Consider the following 14,602-nt stretch of genomic DNA (forward strand, 5'->3'; position numbering starts at 1 on the left):
TTCTAGTTGTTATTTTTATTATCTTGACAATGTACGATAATCGTTCTGAAAATATGATAATTTGGAGGTTCCAATACAATATTTCCACTTTTTAGATCTGGCAACGCGATAGGCAGATGGGGCAAGCATATTATTATATAGATATATCATTATCTGGTAATTGATTTAATCTCTACTGCTCCAAATGATAAAATAACTCGTTTGAAATGACGAATTATTCTTCAATCTTTCAATTCAATCATAATGTTGATTTGCTGACGACACAAGGTCAACGGACCATACAAGCACTCCGCTCCTTCCCCTCCAATTAAGCTGCAGATGCCTTCTTGTCATCATTACATTGATCTAAGGATTCACAATGGAACTTGTTCATATATCACGTGTGGAACAAAAGACAGATATTAGTGTGCCCTTGAATGAATTCCAAGGACATTAGGCAATGGACAAATACATATGGAAAATGGAATTTTAACTCAGTTTTGAAAATAATGAGCCACGAGAACACGAAACAGACCAAATTTGAATTGGAAATATGATCAAGACATTGTTTACCAGTTAATACAGTTCTTAAAATGGTCGGTTCAATGGATCAAGATGCTACATTGACCACGAGCACACGGATATGGATGGCGCATTATGTGGATAGAAGAGGTGGGAAGGATGAAATTTTTAGAATGCAATTAAATTTGTACATTCTTCGGTGTTTCATTACACAAAGAGAAAAGGAATTCATTTGAACCGAAACCACCTCGGACGATTTGTTAGATGTCAGCACCATCCTTTTATCACAATGTTCCCTCCAAACTCTCTCCATGTTAATGCCCATGGGCAAACCGTGCCGTGTGGAAGAGATGTCCGCGCAGCCTGTCCGATAGAAAATGCAATGCTGCGGTCTGCTTGCAAAGCAGCTGAGACAATGTTATTATTTTCTCCTTCCTCAATTTAATCACCGGAATTGAAGCTCGAAATATAAATAAATAAAAAAATAATTTAAAAAAACTTCTAAATTATATTTTGAGTAACTTTGCTGAAAGGCCATTTAACCGCTAATTCAAGCATTTAACCTGTGACATCCGTCCGAGCCTTAGCAACTCGTCACATTTATACAACCAATTGATGTCCAGCACAGGGAATGATCCGGAGCCTCAGACAGATAGAGGAATGTGCACTTACCAATCAATTTTTTTAATGATCCGTGCACGCAGAGTGGGCCACCTGCAACCCCTTTATCTGTGAGTCAACCATGAATCCTCCGATGTTCAGGTAATACTGACCGTTTAAACAAAGTAATGCACCATTCGTGCTTGGCAGTAGCTCATTCTTAAAATGGATTTTCAAATGTGGGAAAAAAAAATATTCAAATATGAAAATATAATCCAAAAGAAAATCGAGGTCCTTCCTCCAAATGATGTGCATTTGCAGAAAAAAGTTGTTAAAAAATGCACACTAATCATGAAGTATACAGGACAACGACATTATCAACATGATCCAACAATCAGATTGCATGGCGTTTGATTATCTAATCCTTAAATGTTGTTGCCACACAAGGAGTCGTGCATTCACTCCTACAAATTTTGCATCAAACCCAACCTGTACTGAAGTGGTGGGTTTTTTTATTGTGACCTTTCTTAAAATATAAAAAAAAGATAACGTCGTAAATCTAAAATGTGCACCAAGCGCTATTACTGTTCAGAATATTGTTATGTCGGTGGCGTAGAGATACTTTAGACCAGGTAGATTTGTGTAGGTAACATGCTCCGACTGTCATGAAGAAGAAGAAGAACCAGCACCATGTAAATAAGTAGAGGGCCTGTTTAACCCGGATGTCGGATTAAGGTGTATCTTCGTCCCCATTACGAGGTATGGTCATGTTAAATAGTTATAGGGATTATGTTAACTACTACCTTGTCCATCGCACCTCAGTAATTTACATCCCTTGTCCCTTTTGGCACCGCACCATAGACAGTAGCGCAGGAAATGCCCAACAACTGCATTAAATAATATTAATAAAACCAACCGGAAGCCAGTTCCGAGCACTGCCAATGGGACGGCAACTAGCTACATCACCAGAAAGGCCGAAGACACGCCCCAAGGAGCCGTGATTGGCCAGGGCGGAGCAAGAAGGCACTCACTGATTGGTGAAAAGTCCGAGGAGGAAGCAGCGTGCTGATTGGCAAGGTACGGCCGAGGACGTCAGAATCGGACTGCCCACTGAGTGGTAGAGAGCTAAGCCTGTGGTGTTGGCCGGCAGGGATTGGAGGAGAGGCACTGAGGACGTGACAACCTGACGTAAAAACCACATATGACCGGCATATTTTCTCTTGCTCCATGGTCGTTCTTGCGCTCTGGTATTCTTCTGCTGTTCTCCTGATCATCTTGCCTGCTCGAGTTCTGGGTGAAGGTGGACGGCTGTGCACCGACGATTCTCCTCCCTTGTGTTCACGTTCGGGACCTCGCGAGCGATTGCGCATGCACGAGGGCAGCTTGACTGGAACACCACGAGGCTGGGGTGAGCGAGACGCCCGGTGAGGCCTAGCAGCGTGTGAGTGAGGTGGACTGATGCCTACTTACCGCCAAGGCAGGGATCGCGTCCGGATTCCCATGCAGGAACGGGGGCCTGAGACCGGTCTTGATGAGGTTCCGCGACAGCCGATTGAGTTAAGTGCACAAAATAACCATACACAGTTGTTTTATATATAGTTATCTTTCCCTGTGTCCATGTTTCAAGTCTGTTGTGGGGATGTCCCAATTTAGGACATTTATTATTGCACGTTTTATTTTGTATTACCGGCATTCCGTTTAATAAAGCCAGCATTTTTGTACATTTTTAATCTCGCCTCGGTTTGAGGTTTTTTTTTTGCAGGTTCGGGAACTGCCAGCGGGACAACAGGTAAGCGTTTCAGTGTTCCCCTCCCCTTTCTTCCTCCGGCGTTTTTATAGAAAGTCCGCATTTGATCGTCGCCTCAGAGTTGAAGCTTGCTTTGGCCATTCGTGATCCTTGTGGTGACCTGGGGAATCACGCGACAATATGTTATGGAAAAATTATTTCATCTTCCTGAAGGAAACTAAAAAGATTTGGTGAATATATTTAATATGTATGTATGTATGTATATATCTATATATACATTATATATATATATATATATATATATATATATATATATATATATATATATATATATAATTATAAAATTGAAATCTTGCATGTTTGTATGTAACATTCGATCGGTCCGGGGGCGTGGCTTACCCCTTTGAGAGAGTAGTAATATCCACCATTTTATTAACTCACATAGCTTTGAGGCCTGTTTTGTAGGCCCGTGGTGTCTTGCTCTCTCTCTGAGTTTTATTTCAAATCAAATTCGATATATCATTTCATTTTTCACAGTCGCTAACATAGTTTTAGACTCGGTTGAAAAAAAACGGGAAGAAAATCCGATGAAAGCTTCCGTTTATAGAACGAAATGAATTCTGAAAGGCTTGTATCTTCAAGGCCATTGAGTCTGTTTCACGCCTTTATCTGCAATCTAAGTCGCCATCTGATTTCATTTTTATCGATGGTTTTAGACTCGGTAAAAGAAATAATTGAGAATATTCACGCACACACGGGAAATTGCAGAGATATATTTTAAAAATCGCGCCACGTTGATATACGAAAATACACCGCCTAAAATAACAGGCATACAGTATATATCTTCGTCATTTCATTCAACATTATTACCCGGAAGTAAAATATGTTTCAGGAAATTACCGAGAGATATTTCTTCGATTTTTTTTATTCTTTATATGTGCATACACTTTAAATAGGTTTATTTGAAATCTTTAATTTTCACAATGTAATTTATTTGTCATTTGATGATCGGCAAAACGATAGCACAAACACAATACTATTTGCAGGAAGAATGTCGTATCAACCCTCCGACGGCGCTACGGACGCGGACAACGAATCACACCTCACGTCTATGGACGCGAATAGCAACATCCGCACGAAACAGTCATCAATGATTTTCATTGACGCGCCTGGAGGCACAGGGAAGACGTTTCTTATTAACCTGATTCTCTCTAAAGTGAGAGCGAGTGGAGAAGTTGCCCTTGCGGTGGCCTCATCTGGCATAGCTGCTACCCTCATGCCTGGTGGAAGAACAGCGCACTCAAGGTTCCAAATCCCTCTGACACCGAGGGAAGATGGCGTATGCAACATCAATAAAAATTCCACTATCGCAGACCTCTTTCGAAGTACAAAACTCATTGTGTGGGATGAGTGTCCTATGATCAGGAGAGAGAGTTTCGAGGCTGTGGATTGCACGTTGCGTGATGTATGTGACAAAGACGAGCCTTTTGGAGGGATCTTGACGATATGCTGTGGTGATTTCCGTCAACGTGATCGGAGATAAGGGCCGAAATCACGTGTCACAGGTAAGTGATTTAGAACGCTGGAGAGGTGAGCCTTATGGCTTGCTGGCCCAAATAATCTCCCTGATGTCCAGCGTTCGCTTTAGTTCTATTCTCATATCTATTCAAACTGACATTGACCCAACGGGTCATGGGTCGTCTAGGGGTAGCATCATCATCATTGGTTGAGGGGTAGCATCATTGGCTGAGGCGTATCATCATTGGCTGAGGGGTAGCATCATTGGCTGAGGGGTAGCATCATTGGCTGAGGGGTAGCATCATTGGCTGAGGGGTAGCATCATTGGCTGAGGGGTAGCATCATTGGCTGAGGGGTAGCATCATTGGCTGAGGGGTAGCATCAATGGCTGAGGGGTAGCATCAATGGCTGAGGGGTAGCATCAATGGCTGAGGGGTAGCATCATTGGCTGAGGGGTAGCATCATTGGCTGAGGGGTAGCATCATTGGCTGAGGGGTAGCATCATTGGCTGAGGTGTAGCATCATTGGCTGAGGGGTAGCATCATTGGCTGAGGGGTAGCATCATTGGCTGAGGGGTAGCATCATTGGCTGAGGGGTAGCATCATTGGCTGAGGGGTAGCATCATTGGCTGAGGTGTAGCATCATTGGCTGAGGGGTCGCATCATTGGCTGAGGGGTCGCATCATTGGCTGAGGGGTGGCATCATTGGCTGATGGGTGGCATCATTGGCTGAGGGGTGGCATCATTGGCTGAGGGGTGGCATCATTGGCTGAGGGGTGGCATCATTGGCTGAGGGGTGGCATCATTGGCTGAGGGGTGGCATCATTGGCTGAGGGGTGGCATCATTGGCTGAGGGGTGGCATCATTGGCTGAGGGGTAGCATCATTGGCTGAGGGGTAGCATCATTGGCTGAGGGGTAGCATCATTGGCTGAGGGGTAGCATCATTGGCTGAGGTGTAGCATCATTGGCTGAGGTGTAGCATCATTGGCTGAGGGGTGACATCATTGGCTGAGGTGTAGCATCATTGGCTGAGGTGTAGCATCATTGGCTGAGGGGTGGCATCATTGGCTGAGGGGTGGCATCATTGGATGCGGGGCGACATCATTGGCTGAGGGGCGACATCATTGGCTGAGGGGCGACATCATTGGATGCGGGGTGGCATCATTGGCTGAGGGGCGACATCATTGGCTGAGGGGTGGCATCATTGGCTGAGGGGTGACATCATTGGCTGAGGGGCGACATCATTGGCTGAGGGGCAACATCATTGGCTGAGGGGCGACATCATTGGCTGAGGGGCGACATCATTGGATGCGGGGTGGCATCATTGGATACGGGGTGGCATCATTGGCTGAGGGGTAGCATCATTGGCTGAGGGGTAGCATCATTGGCTGAGGGGTAACATCATTGGCTGAGGGGTAACATCATTGGCTGAGGGGTCACATCATTGGCTGAGGGGTAGCATCATTGGCTGAGGGGTAGCATCATTGGCTGAGGGGTCACATCATTGGCTGAGGGGTAGCATCATTGGCTGAGGGGTCACATCATTGGCTGCGGGGTGGCATCATTGGCTGAGGGGTCTTCTCCTCACTGCTCTTTACTAAAAACTGCTCTTCTATGTGAGGATTGATAAATAAAAGCAATTACAAGCAGTAAATTTAGTTTTATATGGCATTTTGCCTCTCTATTAGAAAGTGTGAGAAAATTATATATCTTCGCCATAGGTTGACCTTTGACCCCCACTGTAACCATGGTAACCCCTTAATTATATATAATAACATTGACCCAACGGGTCATGCATGGGTCGTCTAGTATATATATAAATCTAGATACAGACTTGGCATTTAATATGGAATATATTTTTGTGGGTGTGAACTTACTTTTCAAGATGACTTAGAACCAAAAGTTCATTGGAATTATGTTGAAATTATTCTAGATTTTGTTAATGTGACCTTTAAAAGAAACAAAACCCACATTTGACATTTTGAAGCAAATAAATTGATCCTTGAAAGTGATGTAAACTGATATCGAACTCAATTCACGGACAGTACTGTGTTAAACTTCTGTACGTTTTCCAGAAGTATCTCATTATTTTGCACATTAGCCAAAAAATATTTCAACAAAAACAAAAGTTAAATCATGACTGGGATTACGGACAGTAAAATTACAGTTCAGTACTTCGTGTAACCCCCACGAGCATTGAGGGGAGCACATACACGTCGAGGCATGCTGTTCACGAGATTTGCCAAGGTTTGGCCAGGAATTGCTTGCCATGCAGTTACAATAGCCTGCTGCAATTCACGCACAGAGGTTGGCTGCTGGTCCAAGTTGTCGATTTGACGCGTTAATTCTGCCCACAAGTTCTCTATCGGATTCATATCCGGGGACATGGCAGGCCACTCCATATGATCTACACCACGGTCAGAAAAAGTGTTGGATCATGCGAGCACGATCAGGCCATGCATCGTCATCTTGGAAGACAAAGTTTCCTCGAAAGGCTGCGCGAGCAAATGGAAGCAATGTTTCTTCCAGAATGGCCTTGTACTTGAACTGGTTCAGGTTTCCATTCAGAACAACCAGGTCAGTTTTGCCCCCTGCATGAAAAGCAGCCCAAACGGTCACCCCACCACCTCCAGCCTGGACTCTTGGCACGATACAATCTTGGTTGTAGGTTCCATGCACTTGTATGCACACTCGGATGCAGCCATTTTGACGATAGACCAGAAATATAGACTCGTCACTGAAGGTCACGTGATTCCAGTGTCCTGGCTGCCAGTGACGGTGCTCTCTGGCCCACCTCAATCGGCGCTGGCTGTGTTGTCTGGCCAGGCGTGGCTTTCTCAGGGGACGCCTGGCACGATAGCCTGCTTGAACCAGTCGTTGGTTGACTAGCCTTCTGGATACAGGCACATTTGTCAGTTGCTGCCACTCAGCCCTAAGCCGATTAGCTGACTTGGTATGGCCATTGCAGACTAACCGGTGCAGCTGGCGATCATGCCTCCTTGTGGTTCTGTGGGGACATCCTGGCCTCGGTATTGGAGTAGGGACACCCCCTCTGAGCATATCGTTTCAGGATCTTTGACACCTGACCTTGAGTGATACCATACTGCCGAGCAATAGCACGCTGTTTCATGCCGGAATTTCGTAAAGCCACCACTCCATGACAAACAGTATTGTCGAGTTGACGGACCATCTCCAGAGGAAGCGGCAATAACTTTTGTAGACGTGCAGCAGATGTTTTCCACTAATACAGAACGCAACAACCCTTATATAGCCGATTGTGAAGCCAATCGTCAAATGTACCTGTCCTTACATTTTGTCACGCCACCTGTGATATTATCCTGTTATTGACTTCTTGCTGCGAAAGACAGCGACATGGTTCTTTCAACAAAGAAATCACCGAAGCATAAAAGAAACTCACCAGATTGATATACCGAGTTCAGAAAGTAAACCCAAGTCAAGAAGAAAAAAAAAATTCCATATTAAATGCCAAGTCTGTATAAATCTATATATATCTGCATATATATATATATATATATATATATATCTAAATATATCTATACACATATACACACACACACACACACACACACACACACACACACACACACACACACACACACACACACACACACACACACACACACACACACACACACACACACACACACACACACACACACACACACACACACACACACACACACACACACACACACACACACACAAATTATTCCATGGTCCTGCACCACCCCCACTTTATCTTCTGACTTCATCTTCATCTTCATCTTCATCATATTCTTTCCTGGGATGCTCAATCCACATCCCTTCCAGAATGCTCTGCCACTTCTGTCTGAATTCGCCCTCGTCCTTTTTCTCACACTTCTCCCACACTCCGTTAAACTCATTACTCTCCGATCGTCTCCCGTTATTCTCCTCTTCTCTATTAGTATATGCTCAATTTAAACCCCCACTAACCTTCCTCTCCCCACACCAGTGTGTATGTAATTAAATAGATGGGTCCTTTATTGACAATAAGACACCTGCGCATGGAGACAAGCATGCAGAGCAGCTTAAATGTTGAATTTTTTTTTTTAAATAGCATAATGACTTGAGGTTGTTGGTTTGTCCTTCCTAGCCATGGATGGCCATTCACACATGACCTGTGAGCACACCTGGGTGTGAGAAATTTTATAACGTCGGAGCTGTTGCCCGCATAGCAACCACACTCTGAGATAGCAAGCTAATGGTGTCAAGGTGTCAAGGAACATTTCAGAATATCCCAGATCACCAACTACCTGGTAGTTTAGCCAGGAATTTGCAATTTGTTCAAGTTGTCTGCAATAACTGACCAACTCTTCGTCAAAATACACTATTGGACTTTTAACTGGCACCAGATAAAGCTAGCACACAGAACACCCAATAACATTAAATAGATGGACGGCACACCTTGTGAAGCAACGCCCTGCCTGTGAAACACGAATCAGGTGGATAGTCAGGTCAAGAATAAAAGCCAGGCTAGACAAAATTAAGATAAATGCATTTCTCTGCACCACCCTGTCAGATACGACATGAAATATTAATTAATTGATGGAGAATTGCACCAAAGAAAATAAACCTTTCCATCATAATCACCCCATGCCCTCCATCTCCCCACCTCTTATCCCCTACAGCTCATCTCCCCGCTCTTCCATAAGCTCGGACCTCAGACCAAAAAGTGAATTTCTGACGAATATTTTTTTTTATTAAAAAAGAATTTCAAAAGCGTTCCACCAGCTTGTCCCATGACAAATTTATGAACCGGGTTGAATTTCAAAACAAAAGTTGTGAGATAAAGTACAGAAATAAAAGATGCTGGGATGGTCACCCTCGGCCTCAGCCATCGGTTCCACTGTGACGATTTGATTTTTTTTTTCCCTGAATCATGGTTTTAACTAATTATATTTGCCCTGATTAATGACTTCAAACCTGTGCATCTAAATAAGTGATTAAATATTAATCAATGCAAGTAAAACTAGAAGTGCACTCGGTAGAGCACGTACCTCCACCAGGCTGTACAGTTTACATTCTGTATAACACTGTTGGCCGGTCCGCAAAATTCAATTGGCTTGTTCTCGTCGCCAACCGCATAGTTTTGTCATAATCCGTGCACAACCTTTTGAAATATCATCTACTATATAAGAGCCGTTGGTCTGCAAGTCTGGTCTGTGTCGCCAATTTTCTCAGAGATGGCTGAACGGATCTTCGTCAAACTTTCAGAGGTTCATCAGTGAGTGCCGCATAGCAACCACAGACAGACATGGTAGATTATATATATATATATATATATATATATATATATATATATATATATATATATATATATATATATAATCGGGAGATTTAATCAGACGCGGACGTAGCTTCAGGACGGTCGATCTTTAATTTTCGACAAGCTTTCGACCAACAAAGGTCTTCTTCTTAGTCGTCCCCAAGTTCAGCGGAAGTGAAGCGCAGCTTACAGTTACCGTTCGCGTTACAGTTGGTGATTAAGTTACAGTTTGCACCAACTGTAACGCGAACGGTAACTGTAAGCTGCGCTTCACTTCCACTGAACTTGGGGACGACTAAGAAGAAGACTTGTTGGTCGAAAGCTTGTTGGAAATTAAAGATCGACCGTCCTGAAGCTACATCCGCGTCTGATTTAATCTCCCGATTATTTATTTAATGCAAATGAGATGCCCTGCGTCTCACTGTGGAATGAAACTGTGGAGTTTATACTATTTCTCACAGATAGATATATATAGATAATATATATATATATATATATATATATATATATATATATATATATATATATATATATATATATATATATATATATCATTATGTATAGTCCTGTCCGTGACCGATGAAGACAGGCTTCAGACTAATAGCCAAAACAAGCTTTAACTCCGAGGCGTACTTCAAACCTTGGTGCGATTATCTTTTCGCGGGCGTGGGAAAGCTTGAAGCCTTACCTGATCGGGAACACACGGGGTTAATCCGAACCTACAGAATGAAGAAACGAACAGGACAAGAAATTGAAAATTAACAAATAATGATTTAATGAAAAGAAATGCAAAGACACTAAAAATGTTGAGGTAAAAACTAATAGTAATAGGCTAAGGTGAGGGATCCTCCACGCGTACTAAATTAGACACAGGGAGAAATAAAAGAAAATAAAATGGTTTGGTAACCGGCCGGCACTCAGCTTTGCTGTTCAACCGAGGGCTTGTAGACCTTTGTCACGTCCAAACCACCACGCGGGAGGTGCACAAAAATGGTGCAGAGTCGTGCTCCTCGACGTCCCAACGTGAGGTACTTTTCGCGATGCCGACTGCCCCAAACCTCTCGTGTTCAGTCGCTTCCCCACGAGCGCACATGCGCCAAAGATGCACCACCGTCCGCGACCAAGTCAGAGGAGAGAGCGGCAAGCATGACCGTCTGCTTTGACTCCCAGGATCAGGAGAGCAAAAGCGACTGCCTCCAAATAAACGCTAGGACCAGAAGAGACAAAGATAGCGAGACGGCATCTTTTTCCTTCAGCTCTCGAATGTTTGACGATGGCTTTACACAATGTCCAATCACTCGGGGCATGGTCTCCCCATCACGAGTCGTCGGGGGGGTGGCGTCTAGTCGCTGTTCGGGAATGTTTGGATGACGTCGGGGTTTACTTGCCGATCGGCAAATGCTGTTTCTGACTGACCTGGTGGCGTGGTTGGCTAATGGAGCTGAGCTTTATAAGAACATTCGGGGAAAAATAAAAAATAAACACAGGGAGGCAATACATACTGGGGATTAACCATAAGCCCTAAAATTAATTCGCACACAACCACCCTCCTTATGGCGACATGCAAACACTCTTAACCTGAACATTTACCCTGCTTATGTACATTGAGATGGCTTCTTCCTCTTCATGCAACACTGTCCATACTATAACCTACACATTCCTGACTTTCCTAAGGTATTTCTTCACCTACCCCCACAAACATAACAATATATATATATTGTTTTTGGCCCCATCTCTCAATGGTGAAGTCACTTTTGAAAATGAAAAAATTCTAGTATCCGAATCTGGATCTTCACCAATATCTAAACAATTAGTCCTTGTGACGCACCCAACTTGTCCATCCAATTTCATTCAAATCCATCTTACTTTTGAGATATCCTGCTCACAGACAGACAGACAAACAGGGGTGAAAACATAACGTTCAGTGGCAGAGTCAATTACACTAGCCTCGCCTCACCCCCTCCCCCCCCCCCACCCGCCTCACCCCTCCCCCCCCCCCCCCACCTACTAGTTGTCCCTATGCACTCACAGATATTTCTAGGTATGTTGATGGATAATTATCATACGTGGAGCCCACCCTCATGGTGGATGCGGGAGATGTGAAGGGAGGTAGATAAAGATATTTGCAGAAGAAGAAGAAAAACCACGACTTTCACGTCTTCAGACACATAGGGCTGCCTAGGCGGTTTTTATTTGGGTTGGTGGCACAATCCTGATGGGTCGCCACTCCGATACACTAAATATATATTGCCAGGGTCTTCAAAAATCCAAGGAATCCCGATTAAAAACTGCGCTCAAAAATCACAAACATATCACATAAATTACATACAGTATAATTTTGATACATCAAAATTTTATGTAATTTATGTGATACCTTACTTGGTAAATGAGGTTATAGTAAGGTTATAGTAAGGTATATATACACCTGACTTGGACGCTATTTATGGTGCAGAATCATCATATACCTCTGACACGTTCAGCAAAACAGGATTATCCATATTATTGAGGAAGATGTTGCTGATGTGAGGTCCATATGATCACATGACAGTGCTGAAGGAAAGTCCATGTCAATAATGGAGACAGTCCTGATGGGAGGTCATTATCATTACCTGAGATGGTCTTGATGGGTTATCCATATCACATGATACTGATGTTGGGACCACATCATTACAGGATAAGGTCCTGATGGGAGTTGCATCTCGTTAAAGGATATGGTTCTGACTGGAGGGCCATATCATTACAGGATATAGTCCTGATGGAAGGATCACATCATTAAGAGAGATGCTCCTGATAGGAAGTGGTACTGATGGAAGGTCCATATTATGGGAGGTGGTCCTGATGGGAGATCCATATAATTATAGGATTTTGTCTTGACGGAAGGTCTATTTTATTACAGCATGTGGACCTCATTTGTGATTGGATTAAAAATATAACATAAACATAGGTTTGGCTCAAATGGTTTTTTGTGGGTTGGGGACGCAAGATATCACCTGCCACAGACGTCACAATTATGGGATGCACATCCCATGAATCTCCCCACGTATTCCCCTAATAGTTTTCCACATAAATGATTTTTCTTTTTTTGTATGCAAGGTCAAGGCTCGTGGAAGAACGACATAGAACAGATCAGGGTACAGCATAACAAAAGGAACAGTAGAAAGAGGGGGACAAAATAGGTCTGGACTTGGACAAACAATAGGTGTGGGAACTGGGGAGGAATGATGGGTAGGGGGGGGGGGAACAAATGGGGTGGACAAGATGGATACAGAAGCAAACTCGCAGGAGGGAAAAACTGCTAATTTGGAAGGAGATTGGCTTGGAGATGCTCATTGCTCAAACAACAGGTTAACAATCCCACAGGTCACGGAAATCAACTGCAATTACACCTGTTTGATGGAACCCAAACATTGGCTGTGACTTTATATATCCCAAAATTTAAAAAAGGCAAAAGTAAAAAATAAAAATCAATATTTTGTTGATGAAGAAATAAATCATTTTTAAAAAGTAATTGGTCATTTTGAATCGAGAGACCTAGGTACATCATTACACCTCATCACTAACCTTCGATAAACGAATAGAGCGAGATGGCCCCATTTCTGCCAGGTGGCCTTAAAAACAGCAATTGTCGTGCAGGGCCTTTTATTTATTTATTATAGCAGTTAAAAGGTTCGAGTTCAGGATCAACCGCGTAATTCTTCTCACCAACCATAAGGTAGACCGGTTTACATACCGACCCCTCCCTCCAGGTGAGAAGAGCGCAGTACAGCATCCTGAGCCCCGGGGGAGTGGGGGCATCACTGCACTTACAAAGCCTGCAGAGCCCTGGGAGCGGGATATCACTGCAGCCAGGAGCCCGCGGGGCGCTCGCTCTCAAACACAGTTACAAGTGATGGGGAAACGTTTGTCCATGTCATCATATAAGCGCGGGAATAATCATGCTTGGGGGAGGAGAGGGTCGAGCACGCAAAGGGTCGCCACGCTCGTGAAGCCATCGGACGGTGCTCAGGTGAGCCTCATAGTGATAATCCTGCGCATCATACCTTCACTCCCGCTCATCTTTCGCACTTGCTGCTGCTGCTGCTGCTGCTCCTCCTGCTCCTCCTGCTCCTCCTGCTCCTGCTGCCGGTGAAGAATTGAGCTGAGCGAGGCGTGACTTTCGGGCGTGGTTAGGGGCGTGGTCTAATGCTCGGCACAACATCAAATTCCATTACTCGCTGCTCTCAATCCCCACCTCCACCCCCCTCAAATCAAAACATGCTCCGCCCTCTTTGCGGATGTGGCCAATCAAAACTCTCGTGCGATTGAACCCACTTACAGGATGAGCACTCACACTGGAAATTATAATATTCACTTTATTTATTTACAATTTATTTCTTCAATCGAGCAATAATTCACTCAGTGATCATGACCAAAGTTCAACGTGCGAGCGTTTTAGTTGATTGTTCAAAACTTCACTTTGTTTATCATGGCTTTCATTTTAACTAGACCAATGTGTTGTTTTGTTTGGCCAGGGTATCGAGGTACCCGCCGAAAGTTGTCCAGCCTGGGTTCGAATCCCGACCCAGCTATAAACGGTCATCCAGGTGTTTCGCAGGCATCAGGGCGTGCACCGTCACTCGAACGGACGTCAAACAGGTGTCCCGTGTACCAGCATCCATTGGTGCATGTTGAAGAGTAGGCGAGCTATCGCCGGCACCCTGAACAAATTCCAAATTCCTGCCACATCTACTGCTGGGGCTGCAATGGCAAACCGCCCAGCGTGAGGCTTGCCAAGAAACTGCTTCGGCGAAATTAAAGCTCTGTATTAAACAGAGTACATGTCCATGGTATTGACTCCATTGCAAACAGTCAGCCATTGATTTGCTTGGTCCCAAAATCTCATATCTTCATGAGGATCATGCTTCCATTCACTATTATCACTGTTTGGA

The 14,602-nt window shown here is 44.0% G+C and overlaps 1 protein-coding gene across 4 annotated transcripts in view; it reads right to left on the bottom strand.

The window, feature by feature from the left end:
• LOC137439467 (double C2-like domain-containing protein alpha) overlaps positions 1–13,801 on the bottom strand; it is a 384,494-nt gene extending 370,693 nt beyond the window's left edge. For 2 of the 4 annotated variants that reach the window (XM_068135234.2, XM_068135233.2), the window contains exon 1: positions 13,715–13,776. In XM_068135234.2, the coding sequence (XP_067991335.1) occupies positions 13,715–13,730 (16 nt within the window). In that variant the 5' untranslated portion in view covers positions 13,731–13,776. Of the gene's footprint in view, positions 1–13,714 lie in introns of all 4 variants that reach the window. The other 2 variants (XM_078768119.1, XM_078768120.1) reach the window with 2 other exon arrangements.
• Between the last annotated feature and the right edge of the window lie 801 nt (positions 13,802–14,602).

Source organism: Myxine glutinosa, chromosome 14 (genome assembly GCF_964187855.1).
Source record: "Myxine glutinosa chromosome 14, kmMyxGlut1.1, whole genome shotgun sequence".
NCBI classification, from domain to species: domain Eukaryota; kingdom Metazoa; phylum Chordata; class Myxini; order Myxiniformes; family Myxinidae; genus Myxine; species Myxine glutinosa.